We start from the raw sequence: 19,933 nt of genomic DNA, 5'->3' as shown, positions 1-19,933 counted from the left end.
GGGGGCAGAGCATCATCGAAAGGAAAGTAAGCAGATGGCAGCGTGAGTTCATCGTTACCATCAGCGGTAGGGGAAATGATTTTAACCACGGAAGTGTTCCTAGATAGATTGAGAGCAGAAGGGCATGAATGTCCTTGCGTACCATTACACAAGCTCTAGGTGAAACGGAATTATAGTCTTAATAGACATTACCTGTGCTATTAAGACCAAGGATTTTACCCTTGGTAATCCAAGGCTCCTGAATAAGAGCAACATCAATTTGCTCCTCAGCAAGCCTACGACAAAGTACAGCGGAGGCTGCCTTGCAGTGATGAAGATCTATCTGCACCACCTTAATGCTCATGGCGACGGGCCTAGATTGGAGGCAACAACGCCCCCCCCCCCCCCCGTGGTTAGACTAGATCCACCAATCTCCCCCACTATTGCTCCATCTGGTTGAGCCACCATGCCTTGGACCTATTCACCGTCCGAGACACTGAGGATTTTGATGTCCTCTGTCAGCGTATCCTATAGTCCTGTATTGATCGAGTCATTAGACTCAGATTCATTAACAGGTTTAGGATTAACCACACCCTCTACAGCAGATAAAGATACCCCTATCCAAACCTGTCTGAGCAGTAAATCCTGCCGCTTTCATGGCGTTGACCGACTAACTATCCATTAGAACAATCCAATGGATGGCAGCCGGTTCCTCAGTTTTTCCCAGCACCTTCCAACAGCTGGTGTTCAGCGCACCGTTGAAGGTTTGAAGACGCATGAGTAGAACTTTAGGGTCCTTCGTCCAGACCGTATTCGGAGAGCGACCTTACAAGGTTTCGGCAGGTCACTCAATTGTTACCAAAAGCCTTGTTCCCTGGAGAACCTGTTCGTTGCGGTCATACTCCTGACTTAACCAGTTACCTGTGAAGTCATCCTTGCACAGGTAAACCAGGGCACCTCCTTTCAGCTGGAATTGCCAGAATCGAGGAAGAGGGTTACCCGAGGGTATCCCATCTATCATTTCCAGAACTCCACGCTGGATGGTTCCCATTTCTTCTCCGGTTAAGCAATTCGAGGGAAACCATCTTTTATGATGGCCATCCGCATCGAACCTACAGCTTCACTGAAAGTCTGTGGCAGCCTGTTGTTGAGAGCTTTGAGAGTCGTGGTCCGACTCCCTTGTTCTCTTGTGTGAAGAGGAGTTACCCTTTGCAGAGTCTTCTGCCAACTTCCTGAGTGTCTTACGACGCTTGTTCCTCTTGCGAGTACGAGCCTTGGAAGCACTTACCTTGCTTCCCTCCATCGGGGTGCTGTCTTTGGTAGACCCTCGCTTCTGATGCTCGGTACTGCCGGAGGCAGACCCTAGCAACATGGGCTTGGTTTCTTCCAAGACAGACCCACGACCTGAACTTGTTGAAGGGAGGGTAGTATCCTGAGATACACCCTTACCCTGGCTAGAGCCGGGTGCTGTTAAAGACAGACCCGTGCCCGATGGTTTTTTTGTTGTTTTGTTTTTTTTTGGAATTCATAAAAGATCCCACGAGAAAAGAGGAAAGTAAAAGGTCACCGCCCTTAATCCTCTGTCCTGGCGGGAGGCTAAAATACAACGGGGTGTCGCCTGGTGCCCCGAGGGGATCGTTCACGATACCGTATTTTCGCTTCCCCAGAACCACTCAGCCCTCAGAACGATACCTTACACCTTGGCTGAAGGAAGAAGCAGAGCCTTAGTTGGCCAGCATGAAGGGTTGACTTCCACCACGAAGAGGTACAAGGTTGCAGTTTATGGAAGGGCAAATAAGCCTAAAACATGGGTCACTTATTAAACAATAGTTATGCCTCCTTGCTTGGCGAATCGCAACCCCTGCTGTGGTGCCTGGTTGTGGACGAACTCTTGGTGAGGCTAAACAGGGATGTCTGTCGGGGCTTTGGTTATGCTGACGATGGCGCAATGATTATTACTGGGAAGTTCCCAGGAACCATTTCGGCTATGATGAGAAAAGCTCTCATCTCTGTGGAATTCTGGTGTAGGGATGTTGGGCTCACCGTCAATCCTGACAAGACGAACCTGATTCCTTTCACTCGAAGGAAGGTACATGACTTGTTTAATGATATTTCTTTCTTTGGGACCATCTTGGTCAAATCAACTGAGGTAAAATACCTCGGTGTTATTCTCGACAATAAACTAACATGGAAGCCACATCTTGATCTCAGTATCACGAAGGCAAAAATGTTACTCTGGAGAGTAAGGGGTACCATAAGCAAGTCTTGGGGTCTCAGCCCAAAGGTTGTGTATTGGATCTATACAATGATAATCAGGCCTATGCTGACGTATGCAGCAGTGGTTTGGTGGCCGAGGGTAGTGCTTAAGTCAGTTCAGGCTGAACTACGCACTGTGCAAAGGCTGGCCTGTGTCAGCATTACAGGAGCTATGAGAACTGCTCCACGTGCTTCTCTGGAGGTGCTCCTGAATATTCTTCCACTCCATCTTTATATAGAGGGAGTTGCAATTAAATTTATGGGTGCCTATCGCCTACTACATAATGGTTGGTGAAGGCACGGCCAACTTCGATCACGCATACCGCGCTTTAGCGGCCCCGTCAATCGCCTCGCATCTAATGTTAATTTGCGTATGAATAATCCCGATAGGGGCGCTACATACGACAAAAAACCTACTATCACTAAAGGCGGGGGATAAAAGCGAAATCGCGGAGAAATGTTTTTTCTTCGGTTTTCATAATTCATAATTTAAAAAAAATATTACCTTATAAATATTAAATGAAGAAAAAGAGACGCGTTTTTTACGTGAAGGCGCCATATTAGAATACATAGTTTTGAAGGATGTAGAGGTGCTTAGAGCGTTTTGACGCGTAAATAATGTCTCTCTTAAAATTTATAAATCTTTAATAATAACAAATCTTTATTAATAGTATCATAAGTTAATGATACCTCTAAGTACACAAATAAGCCCTTTTAATGAGGAATCTTGGTCCAGAAAATGTGATGTCAAATCTTGTCCCTCCGATTCCCGCGAAAATGAAAGATTTGAAAAATATCTCTAACCCAGCGCCGCTCTGCGGTCGAGAATGAAACTATATTGGGAGGGGCTACTTTTACTAGTCGTACCTTAGTGGGCGTGCCTTAGCGGGGTGGAGAGGGAGAGGGAGAGAGTTCGTTCGTTATAATTTCCGTCACATGAGAGAAATAAACCAATAGCAAAAAAACGTTTTTCTGCCTCTGCGGGGGGGAACGAATTTTCTAAGGGAATATCGAAATTTACCTCTTTTGGGGAAGTTCAAGCTAGCCTTGCACCAAACAGGATTAAAGAAACGTCAGCTTCGGCAGTTCCAAGTGTATGTTAAGGCTACTTTGATACGCAGTACGGAGAGACATAGGTCGATTTGGACAAGCATTTACGCCATAGGCAGCATAGCCATTTGTGTACTTAGAGGTATCATTAACTTATGATAGTATATATATAGCAAATTCACGAGTTTATAACCGTTCTTAGGTAGTATTTTCTGTAAATCTAATTAGTTTTAAGAGTAAGAATATTTAAACTAATATAATTAAAGATAAAAGATGCTTAGGTACATCTTTGGAACTAAATAGGTAAAAGATAGATGGTCTTCAGCTTGCATTTCAAGGAGGATGATTACTGTTCAGGTTTGTACCTTTATTATGGAAAAAATTTTGAGTCAGATAAATTTACAAACCGGCCCTTTCTAAATATACAATATTATTCTAGGTTTAAAAAGATGAAAGCTTAAAACTTGTTGAAACCTAAAATTATAATTTATTGCGCTTTTAACTTAATATTATTTAATAAAAAATGTTAAAATAATATATTTACCCTGAAGTTACAGTTAATCTTCTTTTCACTTTTTGTTTCATTTATTTACATGTGTTTCAAGTATTAAACAATAACACTATGTTCCTGGCAGCATGTAGAGGATGTTCTTGGTTTCTGTTTAACTCTTTTATAATTTATAAACACCCTTAAAAAATTTGAATCATGAAAAAAAATTATACTATTAGTTAAATATTAACCTACATTCGGTTAAATTCAATGTTTTTTAAAATTTATTAAAAAATAATTGTTTTTTGTGGATTTTTCATACCTGACTAACGTTAAATTTTGGTCGTAGCGAAAGCCTGGTGGGAAAATATATACACCGTTAATTCAGGCGATTGACAGGGCCGCTAAAGCGCGATCGAAGTTGGCCGTGGTGGAGGTCTGCAGCAGCTAATTGGGAGTGCAGCCACACCAAATTGTTTCGGCAATATTCTGGTCACTTACTTATCTTATTGATGGGCTCTGACAACATGGCTGCAAAGGTACACTTTGAAAAGCAGTTTAGGGTCTACTTTCCAAGTCGTCTAGACTGGTCTGGCGACACAGTCTTTGGAACCAAGGGAGAAATTGTTAGGTTCACAGATGGCTCCAAGACTCACTCAGGGGTGGGTGCTGGAGTTTATTGTCAGACTAAGGAGTTTGGCTTCTCTGAGAGCCTTATCATTTTTGCTACTGTTTTTCAGGCTGAGATTTCAGTTATCTGCTTCTGTGTAGACTTTTGTCTTAAGAAGAAGTATCGGGGCAAGACTATTCAGATTCTCTCAGACAGTCAGGCTGCCCTTAAGGCTCTTAATCAGTTTAGAATTACTTCTAAGCTCGTTTTTAGCTGTCTGGATCTCCTTACGGAACTGGGCACCCATAATAGGGTTCAACTATATTGGGTGCCTGGTCATAAGGGGCATCAAGGTAATGAGATGGCCGACACTCTGGCCAAGGAGGATGCTGAGCCTGATATTCCAATACCTAATGGCCTGGTTCGCAGCTATGGCTGAGAGGCAGGTCAGGCTTTGGCTTGAGACAGATGGTCAGAGGCAGGCCAAGGAGTTTATTCCTGGGCCAGGCTTTGGCTTGAGACAGATGGTCAGAGGCAGGCCAAGGAGTTTATTCCTGGGCCTTCTAAGAATAGTATAAGGGTGGTTACGGGCCTACTTTTAGGTCACTGCCAGCTTAATAGACATCTGCATCTGATTGGTATCAGTGAGAGTCCTATGTGCAGGGCATGCCTTGCAGAGGAGGAAACTTCCTCTCATGTCCTTTGTGTCTGTGACTCTTATGCGGCTCAAAGGTTTGAGTACCTTAGTATGCATAGGCTGGAAACGAGCAATCTTTCCAACATCCCAGCGAAGCAAATCTTGCGCTTCGTTTCAGAGACTGGGCTTTTCCATGTTTAAATGGCTGGGGCTGCACAATGGACCTCTGGTCGAAGTGCTAGGTTGGGTCTAACCCAACCACCTCCACTCTGGCTATTTTTAACAATAGGTACTTTTGTTTTTTTTTTGGTTTTGTTTATTTTTTTAGATGTATTATTTGTCAAGGATTACAATAATGCAAAAAGTTTTAACCGCAATTTATTATTTAGAAAGTTATGATAAATTTAAAATTGTTACTTGCCAGCAATTTTTACCTAGGAAAATACGACATATTTCGAGATTTTTGTACGTGTTGGATGAGGTAGGACTGATGACGAATTAGATTTAACGACAAGATATTACTAAATTTTTAAAACGTGTGCAAACCGAAAATGTGTTTACGGCTTTTTTGGTTTTGTTATTGTTTTTTGTTTATTATTTGTCAAGGATTACAGTAATGCGAAAAGTTTTAACCGCAATTTATTATTTAGAAAGATATGATAAATATAAAATTGTTATTTGCCAGCAATTTTGGGTTAAGTGTAGAATAGCTGCCCCCACCCGATTTTTTTGGATAGAGGGCAAGATGGGGATTACTTTAATTTTCATTTTTTTTTGGCGAAAATGAATATTAACAAAGATATGCATTTTTAAACATTGGCCTTTTGCAGTGAATTTTCCCTAGGACGATTCTTTAAATTCCTAGATTTTAATGCGTTGTGGATAACGTGGCGCTGATGACGAAAAAGAAAATGTGGAAATGCAAAACATACTAACTTACTTTTTTATTTCAGGTATTTTCGCCGTATTTCAATGCATTTTAGGGGTTTTGGCGGGGATAATAGGTTAGGTTATTTATATTATTAGGTTGGATTAATATCGGGTTGACGATACTTGATGCGTCAGGCTTGGTGCTGTCCTCTAGGTTGCGTTATAGATGGCCCATAGCTTTTTTTAGTATGGGGTTGGGGAGGCGCCGCGCGCCCTCAGCGCTCGAGCGAAGTGAGTGCGCGGCGCCGTCAGGCGCCAATACTTAGAATACATTCGACGTTGTATAAGTCAACATCACACAGACGACATATGATATGACATAGTATGGTTAAAAAACGGCTAAAATGCGGGAAAAATTCCCAACCCTTAAAAGTTAGTACTGTTTTGCATTTCAGCCTTTTTCTTTTTCGTCATCAGTCCTACTTTATCCAAAATGTATTCAAATCTAGTAATTTAAAGAATCGTCCACGTCATCAGTCCTACCTCATCCAACACATACAGAAATCTCGAAATATGTCGTATTTTTCGTTGTAAAAATTGCTAGCAAGTAGCATTTTTACATTGATCATATCTTTTTAAATAATAACTTGCGGTTAAAACTTTTTGCATTACTGTAATCCTTGACAAATAAAAAACCAAAAAAACAAAAAGAGCACAATAAAAACAAAAGTACCTATTGTTAAAAAATCCCTCAACTCTTTCTAATAATAATAATAAACAATAGTTACATCTATGACTAATTAATTTTTGAACATTATGACAGTAAGGATATCACGTACTAGCACCCCACGACGTGGGTTTTTAATAATGGTTATACCTATATTTACCAATAAAAGGAATTATGCTAGTAATGGTTTTTACTTTAAGGAAATTAAATGGCATCAAAATGTCCCTGTACAAGGCTCATGGTTGTAAACTACAGCAAAAAAATAATTTAGAAAAATTAAGCCCAATTATGTTTTTAATATCTAGACTGTGTTTAATTTTATTTTAACTTTGTTTGGTTGTCATGAAATTTTTCATTAAATTCTCGCATGAGAAGGGGTTGGAAAAATGACAATTATGATTAGTCAGATTTACCATCACGAAGTATGGAAGTGAAGGAAATACTATTTTTATCCAGATTTTTCAAATGCCATTGTGTAATTTTTTTGTATCATTTTGAAACCTAATTCTTATTACCAAGTTCTTTTACGGTTTATAATTGATGCAGATATGTTAGTAAAAAGTAAGGGGCTTTTGTATATCTGCTAATGATGGGAATACAATTAAAATAAGTTAAATAAATTAAAATAGCCTTCAATTTGCTGGTTTGGTTATGAAATGCAGAAATTCATTTTTCTAAAGAGCATTTCAACCTTGAGGTATATTTTGTCTGGAAAAGTTATTTTACAAAGCACTAATTAGGTGCTGAGTGATATTTTTCCAGGGAAATTGAGAGCATTATGCCCACAAGTTATTAGTTTGGAAAGTCATCTACGTTATATCTTTCAAATTGGGAAGTAGGCTTTAGATATTTACTACCATACAAGGAGAGCACAATCTTAAAGACAGGCATATAATACAATAGGATTTTCACTGGCTAGAGCCCATGGTGCCTACCCCATCATTAAGGAAGTTGTTGTCTTCAGTCCAGCCATATAAGCTCCGAGAATATGGGCAGTCAATGAAATTGTTTTCAAATAGTGATTTAGTGGGTTAAAAAGCTAGAGACACTTTTCTTGGGTGTGGTGTCCAGGGACTGATTAACACTATTTACACGATTAACGCCAATGTGGTTATAAACATAAAAACATATTTAGATTTGAGGAATGATGTGGAATGACACTACCCTTCCAGAAAAATATTCCTTTTTATGTTATTTGCTAATCTGCTAAATAACCCATCCAATGATAAAAAAGCCAAGGTCTGACTTCATTGCCCCTCAATTAGTCAGCTAAAACAAAAGGATTTTTTTCAACGGAATTCCAACCTGTAAGTTAAAATATGGAATTTATTTTATAAAATAGCTCAATACTTTGGGTAGTTTTGAGCTATCTTACACAATCAATTTCCAAATACTTTTTGAAAAGGTGCGCTGAAATAACGATATTTTACTATGATAAATTAAATTTGGTGGTGTTCTAGCTGATATTAATAAAAGTTTCACTTTCTACTTGAGGCTTACAAAAAAAATCATTCTAAATATGGCTGAAAATATACCTATGACAATAAAATTTCAAATTTGATTAAACAAATCATTTTTTTTTAGTAACATTCACTCTTACTAGTCAGCCCATTCTCAACAGAGTGTATGGAACAATTTAGTACTCTCATCCCTGCTAGACATGCCTAGGGCCTGACACCAGTGGCAGAAGTATGACAACCACCTGATGGGGGGTAGGTGGTTGTTTTCCAATGACCCACAGCATTCTTTGCTTTCCTGACGCATGGTATTTGAGAATTAGCCACCCTAACTATGGATTTAAGTGATGTAGCGCTATCAAATGCTGTCAGTTGTGATTAAATATTTCCTAATGGAAGCTAGTTTCCCCACTAGGTGGCACAGCGCTTTGGCACCTACATAATAAGAAATTACATATTCTACTGACACAAAAATTGTAAACGTTACAACAAATTTTTCTTTAGAAAATTTATTTTAAAATTGGAACAAAAGGCTGTGGGCTTTTTTTCAGCAGTTAGTGGTACGTTAATTAATATTTAATCTTTAAATTTGTCATCTGTCAGAATGGGTTTTAGCAAATTTACTAAGCCACATATAACAGTGACAATCTCATCACAGTAAGGAATTAAATCAAGGTCGAATTTATCATTTAAAATTTTATATGACTTAACTATTTGTATAGTTCTCTCTACCTGCACACGGGAAGGTATTATTTTAACACTGTCTTCTTTACTAAGTTCAGTTTTCTTCCTCAAACAGGGTGGGATATGCAAAAAGATTCCATTTGCAGAACATTCGTCTTCAATAATAAACCCTATAACAGTGCAGTTGATATTGTTAAAAATGGGTGAAGTGTAGTACAGCGGCCTCATCGAATTTGATATTAATTTTGGTTGCGCCTGATAGACCTTGTCACGTAGATGTCGAGGGTATTTTTTATTTTGGCCGCAAATGATTATTTAATTGTTTAACTTAATTTTTTTAATTTTAAAAATTTCTCATTTTCATTGAATTTAATATTAATTTTGGTTGCGCCTGATAGACCTTGTCACGTAGATGCCGAGGGTATTTTTTATTTTGGCCGCAAATGAGTATTTAATTGTTTAATTTAATTTTTTTAATTTAAAAATTTCTCATTTTCATTGAATTTTATATTAATTTTGGTTGCGCCTGATAGACATTGTCACGTAGATGTCGAGGGTAATTTTTATTTTGGCCGCAAATGATTATTTAATTGTTTAACTTAATTTTTTTAATTTTAAAAATTTCTCATTTTCATTGAATTTTATATTAATTTTGGTTGCGCCTGATAGACCTTGTCACGTAGATGCCGAGGGTAATTTTTATTTTGGCCGCAAATGATCATTTAATTTTTTAATGTAATTTTAAATTTCTAATTTTTGGGCATTTGCACGTGTTTTGTTGTACTTATTTCCGTCGTGTGTTCGCCAGGAACACAGTTTCGGTGTCCTAATGAATTCCACGTGATATTCCCTTTTTGTATAAAATCAGTTACAGTTTTTGTTCATTTTCTCGGCGTTTTGTATTTTTGGGCCACAAAGTGATATTCCCGTACTTTATCAAATCTTTTACAGTTTTTGTTCATTTTCTCGGTGTTTTCTATTATTGGGCCACTTTGTTTCTGGTTGAGATTAAAAGTATATATTTGATGCGTAAGGCTTGGTACTGTCCTCTAGGTCGCGTTATAGATGGCCCATCGCTTTTTTTAGTATGGGGTTGGGGAGGCGCTGCGCGCCCCCAGCGCTTGAGCGAAGCGAGTGCGCGGCGCCGTCAGGCGCCAATACGGGGAGTTTAGTAACGTCTTTTACGTGTTTTGGAAGTAATTATCTTCGTCGGGTTGTCGCCTACACCACGGCTTGTTACTGTTTGTTTAGGTTTCCACTCTACTAACTTTTAACATTAAGTTAATTAATTTAATTATCATTTGCGGCCCAAAAAAATTGTTTCGTAATCTACGCGTCAAGTGCTACATTCTCCGCCACCCAAAAATACAAAACCACGGTAATTCCCTAAAATTAGTACATTTTTAACATTAAGTTAATTAATTTAATTATCATTTGCGGCCCAAAAAAATTAGTTTCGTAATCTACGCGTCAACTGCTACATTCTCCGCCACCCAAAAATACAAAAACACGGTAATTCCCTAAAATTAGTACATTTTTAACATTAAGTTAATTAATTTAATTATCATTTGCGGCCCCAAAAAAAATTAGTTTCGTAATCTACGCGTCAAGTGCTACATTCTCCACCAAAAAAAAACACGAAATTACATGAGGCCGCTGTAGTGCAATTTTGCCTTAAAAATCGTTAATGATTTTATATTCCAGATTTTAATACATACCTTTGTCAACCACAATTCCATCTGCAAATTGTTCACCTTTGTTTACGACATTGCTAGCAATGGTTTCGTCCTGGTCACTCACTTTTAAACCCCAGGGATCACTGACGAGTGTTATCATACCAGATGGTGAAATTCCAATGACAGTTTTTATCCTTTTGTAATGGCTGTAGGGTGCCACTTTCTCACCATACGCATTAGGTTTCGTCATGGGTGCTTCAGTACAATTTAACACGACCCGTGCATCCATAAACTCTTTAAAACATTTAGGAAAACTACTCTGGATATTTTCTAAATCCGGCCAAAAATTAAAATTCTTTAAAATTTCAGAAAGAGCACATAGTGTTCTTTCGAAGTATATTGAAATTGACCGATTTGAAATAACAAATAATGCAGCTAAAGCTTCAAATGTCAAATTTGATTTCAACTTCATTAGTGTTAATAATACACGATCATTTACAAGCATAGGAAAATTGGGAAGGTCTTTGTTTTTTTCATGGCCTAACACCTCAATTGAAAGGCTTTCAAATAGTTCTTTTCCAACGCCAGTAAGAGAAACTAAATTATTAGTTGTCATTCCATTGCTAGAAAGTCCAATTCTTGATGATGCAAATTGAACTTGAATGCCAATGGAATGTTTTGTTACTTCTGATGACAAATGATTTTTATTTAGTTCTTGGCTTTGCACTGGATTAGGCACAGTTTGGTTGGAGAGTGAAGACACATTTCCAGGATTTATTGGAATTGGTTCACTTGGAGATTCAATGGGAAATGACTGATAATTCAAATTATCTAATGATGAAGGATCAGTAGATGGATCTGAAATGAACTTGAAAATTAATTTTATTATTTTGCCAACTCTATTATTAAATAAAAATAACTGGGTGAATATCAACACACCAACGCATGTCCGATATTTTTATTTAATTTTTTTTTTGATACTTCAGACAATACTGAGATTTTTGTCAAAATTATTTTGAGGAAATATTAATTTTTGAAAATTAACCAAAATTAAAGTTTTCTAGCGTTACTTTTCCATTTGTGGTATAGTGGGGTACACAAAATTTTCCGTTTTGTGCAATATTGGGTGGGGACAAAGTATTTTCCACTTTTTCTTGGTAATATGACCTCTAGTTTGCGATGCTAGATGGCACATCGTGATTCGTTAGAATTTTTCCACTTTACTTTTTTTTACTTATATTGTATTCGGAGATAGGTGCTTTACCAACATTTTCAGAAGCACGTGGGCAGTTTAAGCAAATCTTGCAGAGAAGCGTGGCCATGAAAAAGTTTTTCTAACATTTTATTTATGCTAGTTTAACCATTTCCGCAAATACAAATTGCACAATGCTTAACTTTTATTGCATATTTTTTTCTTTTAAGCCCATCGCGTATCTTACTTCACCTACAACAATGAAGCGGGCCTAATTTCGGCAAAAGTAACGCTAAAAACGTTAATTTTACAAAATTAATATCTCAGCGAATTTTCATTTCCTTAAAATAATTTTAACACAGAAATCATAAGTATCGTCTAAAGTATACAATAAAAAACACAAAATCGGACATGCGTTGGTAAGTTGATAATTTTCCAAATAACCTTTAGAAAGATTTACACAATGTTGGACCCGTTGTCCTTTCCTTTTTATTAAAGTTGGTTGTCTTTTCCTTTTTATTAAAGTTGATCCAGCTGTAGATATACATGGCAAATTTTTACTGGGAATTGCATTGAATTTCAGACGTCTCTTTGTAGCTTTCCCATCTAAATAATAACTATTGAAGTCAAATGGATTTTATATTCAGGTTTATGTAATCTCACTATTTCCTCCTAAGAAGTCATCTTCGTTGAAGTGGATGCTGCATACCCGTGCCCACTTGCTAGGTGTTTTCTCCGGCTTTATCTTGATTAACCACGCTTTTAAAAGCTTCTTGCAATTGGGTAAATTGTGAAAGGATAACTTTGTCATTTTTTCTTCGCCTTTTACCTGACGTTTAATCCTATTAATCGCGTTATTACTACAAAGTGGTACAGTACAACCTCTGGCCATCTTAATTATTTGTTTTTTAACACTAAAGTGCTTCTAAGATTCTAAATTTGAGGACTCTGGTTTACTCTGGATACCTTTCTTTTGTCACCCACCAATGTGACATGCTATAGCCTTCTGACTGACTGCCATTATTGACATACATACATTTTTATGAATATACTTTGAGAGGCTTATAGCCAGTTTCTTTCCCTGAAGATATTTTTTTATTAAATAAACGACAGTGATTGGGGCACTCGAGAGTCCACTCACCCATAGCAAAACATATCCATGATGAGATTGCCGTTAGTAGTCGAAAATGAAAAAAACTTCGCAGCGTTGCCAGGTCCCGAAAATCAAATTATCGTACTAGGACGATGAAATTATCGATTTGCCATAAAATTTATCGCACATTAGCAACGCAACGAGAATTGGCGCTAAATTTGAATTTTTTACTAATTATTAGCACGTAGTTGGGTTGGGTACTTTTTTATACGAGATACCAAGAATGTATTTATTTATACTCACGGACACGTTGAGGCCCTAACCCATAGAAATCTCATAGGTAACTAGAATGCTGCCGCCTACGGCCGAGCTTGACGCCAGTTCGCCTTGAACCTTCAGCCAATGAGAGGCCGTAGAGTGGTTCCGCCAAGGAGGATAATAATCCTCCTTGGATCCGCTACTATAGCGGGAGATAGGTGACGTCATTCTCTCTGGTGACATAAAATTCTTGGCAGAACCACTCTTTGAGCTCTGATTGGCTGAGATCTGGCTATCGTCTGCCACGGCGTTTGGCCCATTTGCCAGTTACACGGCAGCATTCTAGTTACCTATGAGATTTCTATGCCCTAACCCCGTCACGCTAAGGGGGGGGAGGGGAAAAGGGGGCGGTCTTATTTTTTGCGTCCTCGCAGCAGCGTTAATCGCGTCGAAAAACGTAATGTTTAAGAACCAATAAGATTGCAGTATTAATTGATTTTATTAAAGCGGAGGAGCATACCTGGGGGCCTAACGGGTGGAATTGGAGAAACGCTAAAAATAATCTCGACATATTCATTCTCCCTGAGTATAAATAAATACATTCTTGTTTATACTCAGGGAGAATGAATATGTCGAGACTATCGACGGACACGTTGAGACCCTAACCCCGTCACGCTAGGGGGGGGGGGATTCAAAAAGGAGGAGGTCTTATTTTTTGCGTCCTCGCAGCAGCGTTAATCGCGTCGAAAAACGTAATTTTTAAGAACCAATGAGATTGCAGTATTATTTGATTTTATTAAAGCGGAGGAGCCAAAGATATAGGAAACATTATAAAGGTCTAGATAAAATATTTCAAAGGGAGTGAATACGGAGGTGACAGCTAGCAGAAACGTGTAAATTTCTGCAGGCTATCCTTATAAGGCGCTATCTATCGGTAAGAAAGCTTGTGCTATCGTCGCTAGAGCCATTGTCGCCTGCTTAAAAATTATACTAAAAGTCACCAACAGATGGTGTCTAAAGACTACGGCCTGCGGAAAGGTCAAGCACTTAGTACTACAATGCTAAGAGAACTCGCGATCTTGGTCACGTGCCTTCCTCGGTGTCTGCTAGACGACCCGAAATTTATCTAGACCTTTGTATACATTTCTTATATCTATGGCATTGAATTGGGAATAATACTGCTATAATTACCATTACGATTTCACTTGCCATGGTTACGCGGGACCTGTTCTGATAAGACTGTACGAAATTCATCTTTATAATTAGGTGGTAGCGCCATCTATATTTTGTAAAGTTATATGGCTAAAAATAAATAATTATTAGCTAACTCACCGTAACTTGAGTTAAAAAGGATCGTGTTGACAGAATAAAATAATTTTTAAACAACTTCAAAGGTTTGTTTGTTACGAGTAATCATACATTTCAATATCGCATCAGATTCGCGAAAAAATTCAATTGCAATATAGTAGGCGCTTAAATAAAACATCTTCCCAGAAATTGCCAAGAAGTAATATTTCCGACAGTCAGGACTCATAAGTTATTATTTATATAGTGCTTGTTGAAATATTAGAAAGCTGGAAACTTTCTCGAACGTATATCATCGGTTTTTTGCTAAGCCTTAAAATGCCAAAAAAGTTACCTGGTTAAAAGGAAACACTTGTTTAGTTCTAAAGGAATGAGTTTTCATCTTTTTCCAAAAGATAATTTTATACTAAATGAATTAACTCTGCCTCCATGAGAACTCTTAAAATTGCCTGGTATTATAAAAATATTACATATAATTTTAATTATTTATACCATTAGAGGATAATAATAATAATATTATCTTCTTATACTTAGTTTTAGTAACATTATATATTTTACCTGAAAATATATTATCGAAAATTAACATTAGTATGTTCCTTATACACGTGAGCCGACGTGTTTCTTATCTGACGCAAAATTCTCATGAGGGCAAAAACGCGTCTCCAATTGGCTTAAAGGAAGTAGGCTGACTGCATGGCACACGTGTATTGCAGTAAGCCTACTTCCAGTGAAAGACAGAGTAAACCGAAGATTTATGTAGTCGGCCTTTAAATATGACTTTTTGGCCAGCCATTCTAACCGTTTAACCGACCGACCGGAAATAGCTCCTTCCCAGATGAGTTTGGAGAGGGGAGTAGAAACCGAGTATCTTTTATTGAAGCGCCCATTGCTCGTGTGTGTGCTCGTGTTCATGGTAAAGCGTAAAGGTCGACCATAACATTAAGACAACCATGTCAATCAGGTATGGAAACATGCCCAGTGGTATTCCTTTATCGAAATAATCTTCTCTAAGTGACATAGATTCACCAATTTTTTTTTAATCTGCTATGTACAATGTTTGTTGCCATATTAGGAGTGACAGTTTTTTTTAACTTCATCATCACTTTATCTCTATAACGGGGTTTTATTAATTTCTTACGGAATACTCATGAGATATATGTAATTAATAAAGATTAACTAAAATCAATAAAAACAATACATAATTTATTTACAAATTAAATACATTAAAAGTTGGACACAACGTTTCGAGTCTTACTAGGCTCTTTGTCAAGTGTAACAATTTTTCGTCGAAAATGTCTATTTATTAACAATATACATGTGGTATAATGACGTCATGTTTCTTCACGGTAAATAAATTTCGGGGAACAACATCAAGATTTAAGATTGTGTCGACACGGTAGATATATTTAGAGAGACGATGTTACTGTTTTCGATGTCCCATATAGGGGAGATATCGTTATCTTTAATTAAGTTTATGTTACCAAATTTTTTAATAAGGATTTTTTTCTGCTATTTTTCGTTTAAAGGTGTGGTTTTCAGTGTGGATAATTTGTTTATTGTTAAAATCTATGATGTGGCCAGAGTTTTTGGTGTGAATAGTGAGCTAAACTGTTATGGGGTCTAAATTATTAATTGCACGTTGGTGTTCTTTTAGGCGGGTTAAAACAAGTCTCATGGTCTCTCCAATATAACTATCCGGGCACGCACCACAAGGGACTTGGTAGACTACTCCATCTGGGTTAATTTTATTATTATGGCGATTAATTTTATTTTTGGTTGGGTTTTTAAATAATCTTTTTAACGTAATACCTTTTTTATAGTTTACATGTATATTTAGATTTTTAAGTTTACGTTCTAGGGCATTATTATTTTTACCTAAAAAAGGGAGTTTTAAATACATACATTTATCTTTATTTTTATATTGTTTACAAGTTCGTAAATCAGAGTTAAATCGCGAGTTTTTTATGAGACGGTTTGGGTAACCGCTCATTTTTAATTGGGAGTCGATAAGATCTTTGTCTAGAGGATTATTAGTGTTATATTTATTTATTCGGCAGTACATGTCATTGGCTACGTTATTTTTATTTTATATGGTTGGAAGGATCTAAAATTTAGAAATTTCCCAGAATGGGTAGGTTTTTGAAATAGTTGAGTTTTTAGAACATTATTGGTATTGGTGATTTTTTTATCTAAATTTTTTTATAGTGTTGCCATCTTGTTCCTCCAAAGTGAACTGTATACATTTATCGTAGGTATTTAAAGAGTCGAGTACGTTTAAAGGGTTATTAGTCACTGAAGTTAGTATATCATCTACAAAACGATACCAAAATAAAATTTGGTTTTCGTGGTCATTAAGGAACTTTTTATCCAAGTATTGCATGCACATATTTGCCAATAGTGGGGAGAGGGGTCCACCCATAGGTAGCCCCTCGACTTGTTTAAATATATTGCCATCAAATTCAAAAAACGTGGAGTCCAAGCAAAATTCAACCGCATGTAATATGTCATTAAGGCTAAATTTCGAGATGGGTTTCCCTCGGTGTTTCCCCTTAAGTTTTTCTCTAAAACTTTTAAAACGTAATTTTTCGGAATACTACCAAACAAGTTTATTACGTCGAAGCTAATGAGTTTATTCGAATTAAATTTTATTTTTTGTAATTTGTCTAATAAATCTTCACTGTTTTTTATTTCGTGTTTGCTAATGGGTATTGCAGCCATAGACATAATAAAGAAATAGACACCTTACGCGGAGTTTGATTTCCCAAAAATGTACGGGAGTTATAGCTAGCAGACAGCCGGGAGTTGTTCCGTATTCCTGTGGTACCCGTGTAAAGCGCCACCTAACGCTTATTGGCTTTAAAAACAGACGCAAAAACTTTAGCGGATAATTTGAAAAATGCGTTGTACGTTTATGACTAGGAAATTTAATTATAAAAATGTGACCTAAGTTTTTGTGATTTTTTTACTTAAAAAGCAGTGATTTAAGTGTTTTCTACTAAAAATCTATTTTTATTTGGTAAAAATGGTAAAAAATTTTTGGCTTAAGGGACCTGGAAGACCTCCGTGTGGTAGAAACAGTCGCGCAAGGAGGACATTGTACGGCCATTTTTGTAAAATGTTGTACAACCTCGAAACGTGGACCGATCCAAGATACCTGGAACAATTTGAACACTGTGTTTCATCGGAGGCAAATTATGCCAAAATGTTTTTTAAATTGTGTAAGGTATGGGTATCCTAATCCGGACGGGGTGGACTATATGGCTCACAAATGGCAGTAATTTTTCACATGTTTTTATTGAATAATTGTAGTAAACCCATTGTATTAATTAAATAATATTTAGCTGCTATTCAAATTGTGTTCCTTTCAATATCTTAATACGATATTTTATTTAATAGTGAAACGTCCAAAACGGTTTAAATTTACATTAAAATATTTTTTAAATTTAAAAATTTTAGGAAATGATCCTTACATACGTCGAAATATCAGTCAAACGGAAAACATTAAAAAATAAGTAAAATTACAATAATAAAATATATATATTTTCATGTTTTATTTTAGAACTAAGAATATAAAATTATCACACAATGTTACAATCTAGACTCGCCCTTTCTTTTTCCGATTTCAGCCCTTGCGAAATCGGGTTGACATGAAAATCTTAACCTGCCCAGCATATGGCTGCGCTAACAAGTTATCGTGTTATTTGTACACTTATCGCTATATCCTTTGCGACAAGTTAATTTTGTAGCGCAGCTAACGCGAAAGAGCGCGGGAGAGATAAGCCAATAATTGGCGAGAGCGGGACGGTCACCGCGCGTCCGAGATGAAAAGAGGGGTCAGAAGAGGTAGCCATATACCAGAGATGGGCAAAAAATCATTTGACGAATAACGAATAAATTTTTTTCGTGTCAGTTGTTATTTATAAATAAGGTTACAATTAATTTATTAAGAGAAAAATATTTTAAATAAATGTAGAAAAATATTTTTTAATAAAATAAGTTTATAAATAAAAAGGTCAAATATCTGTTTTATTAAATCATTTGAAATAAATGTATTTTTCAAATAAGAAGACTGAAATATTTTGTCATCAGATATTTCGGGTTGGCGTAGTTTACAAATAGATCGTCAAAAATAGCTTCCGTTTATTTTTTATTTAGTAGATAACGAATTATTTGAGAGGGCTAGACTCAAGGAAAATAACTGAATACATGTCCAATATGTAAGAAAATGCAATACAAATTCCAAAGACAAATTAATTCTGGTGTCAGAGATGAAATACAATTTTCGACACTATTTTTATTTTAACAAAGAGTATCAATATTACCCAGCAATGGTGGTCACTATTTAATGGCACAGCGAAGGCACAGCAGACCTGTCGGAGGGGAGGCAGCGACATGTGAGCGAGGCCCCTTCTCACAACACACATGTTTTGCGAAGGAATAAATGAGGGGCCCGAATAAGTGCCGCAAAGTACGGGAACCCCAAAAAGTGCCGGACCTCAATAAGTGCCGCTAAGTAAGGGGACCCCTAAAAGTGCCCTTGGGTGTGGGGACCACAAAACGTGTCGCTAAGTGCGAGGCCCTAGACGCTCGCCTGTTCTAGCACCGGCCCTATAGCTACACCACTGTAGCTATTAATTATTTAATTAATGCTACTAATTTTTACTTGAAAGCATCATTTACCTTTACTATATACACAAACCTTACGAAGATACGTGAATTTGGTTAATAAAAACATTAATCTAATACTGCCGATCGCATAATTTACGTAGCATCGTCCAAACAGTGGCGTAACTAAGGACCTGCAGACCCCGAGAACGGGGGGGGGGGGGGCTTTTCATTTTCACAAACTAGGGGGCCCTTTCGTTTTAAGTATTTTTACAAGAAAATCTTGTAAAAATGGAGAAAAATCGGTTACGGGACGAACAAAAGACAGGCTTTAAACAATACTAAAATTCAATCTCACTCAATATCCGACGGTAGAAATCGTAAAAAAATATCAAATTTTAATAAATGAAATTCGCGGTTTTTAATTTAAATAGACATATTATATATTGCATTTCCTTTACTACGACACTACTAATACCTTATAACAAATACATTTTTTTTATAAAGGGGTCTTTTGATATCCTGCGGGGGGCTCGAAATTTGTCATTACGCCACTGCGTCCAAAGCTTCTAACTGGAGGTGCTTTGTCGGTGGCATTAGCGTTAAATGTTGCCATTATCAAGAAGTCAAATATCCCGCAACAGTTTACTCCATATAGTGCGATAAGCATTTTATTATGAACCTTGCGTTTACTCGATTAACTAAAACAAAAAGAACAAAGGTCTCCTTAATCCTTATTCGTTATTTAAATTAAAGAAAATATTTCAATTTTTTTTATTCCGCGAAATAAATGACTGAAAATATTTTGTAAAAAAACAATTTACCAAATGAATGTTCATGAAATATTCGTAAAATATTATTTTCCAGATAATAGTCGAAAATATTATTTTTTAAATTATTTACCAAATAAGACCACGACCAAATATTTGTTTAATTGCCAAATAACTATACCTAAAATATTTAGCCCTGTCAATCGACGAATAAATATGATCAGATATTTTGTTATTTAGTAATTTATTCGTTATTCGCCAAATGATTTTTTGC

General features: G+C 36.7%; 1 protein-coding gene across 2 annotated transcripts; it reads right to left on the bottom strand.

The window, feature by feature from the left end:
• Positions 1 to 8,587: 8,587 nt before the first annotated feature.
• Positions 8,588 to 12,831, bottom strand: LOC149956006 (uncharacterized). 2 transcript variants are annotated; one of them, XM_090164574.1, is made up of 4 exons: positions 12,292 to 12,831; positions 12,040 to 12,234; positions 10,479 to 11,294; positions 8,588 to 8,930 (listed from the first exon to the last, which is right to left on the bottom strand). In XM_090164574.1, exons 1-4 carry the CDS (start codon positions 12,518 to 12,520, stop codon positions 8,653 to 8,655), a joined length of 1,518 nt encoding a protein of 505 aa, XP_090020700.1. In that variant the 5' UTR covers positions 12,521 to 12,831; the 3' UTR covers positions 8,588 to 8,652. The 2 variants fall into 2 exon arrangements, with proteins under 2 accessions (XP_090020700.1, XP_090020701.1); XM_090164575.1 differs by having other exon boundaries at positions 12,073 to 12,234.
• Between the last annotated feature and the right edge of the window lie 7,102 nt (positions 12,832 to 19,933).

Source organism: Leiobunum rupestre, chromosome 2, assembly GCF_980474605.1.
Source record: "Leiobunum rupestre chromosome 2, qqLeiRupe1.1.hap1, whole genome shotgun sequence".
NCBI classification, from domain to species: domain Eukaryota; kingdom Metazoa; phylum Arthropoda; class Arachnida; order Opiliones; family Sclerosomatidae; genus Leiobunum; species Leiobunum rupestre.
Note: the sequence above shows the minus strand (reverse complement) of the source record. Positions and strands in the feature narration are given on the sequence as shown.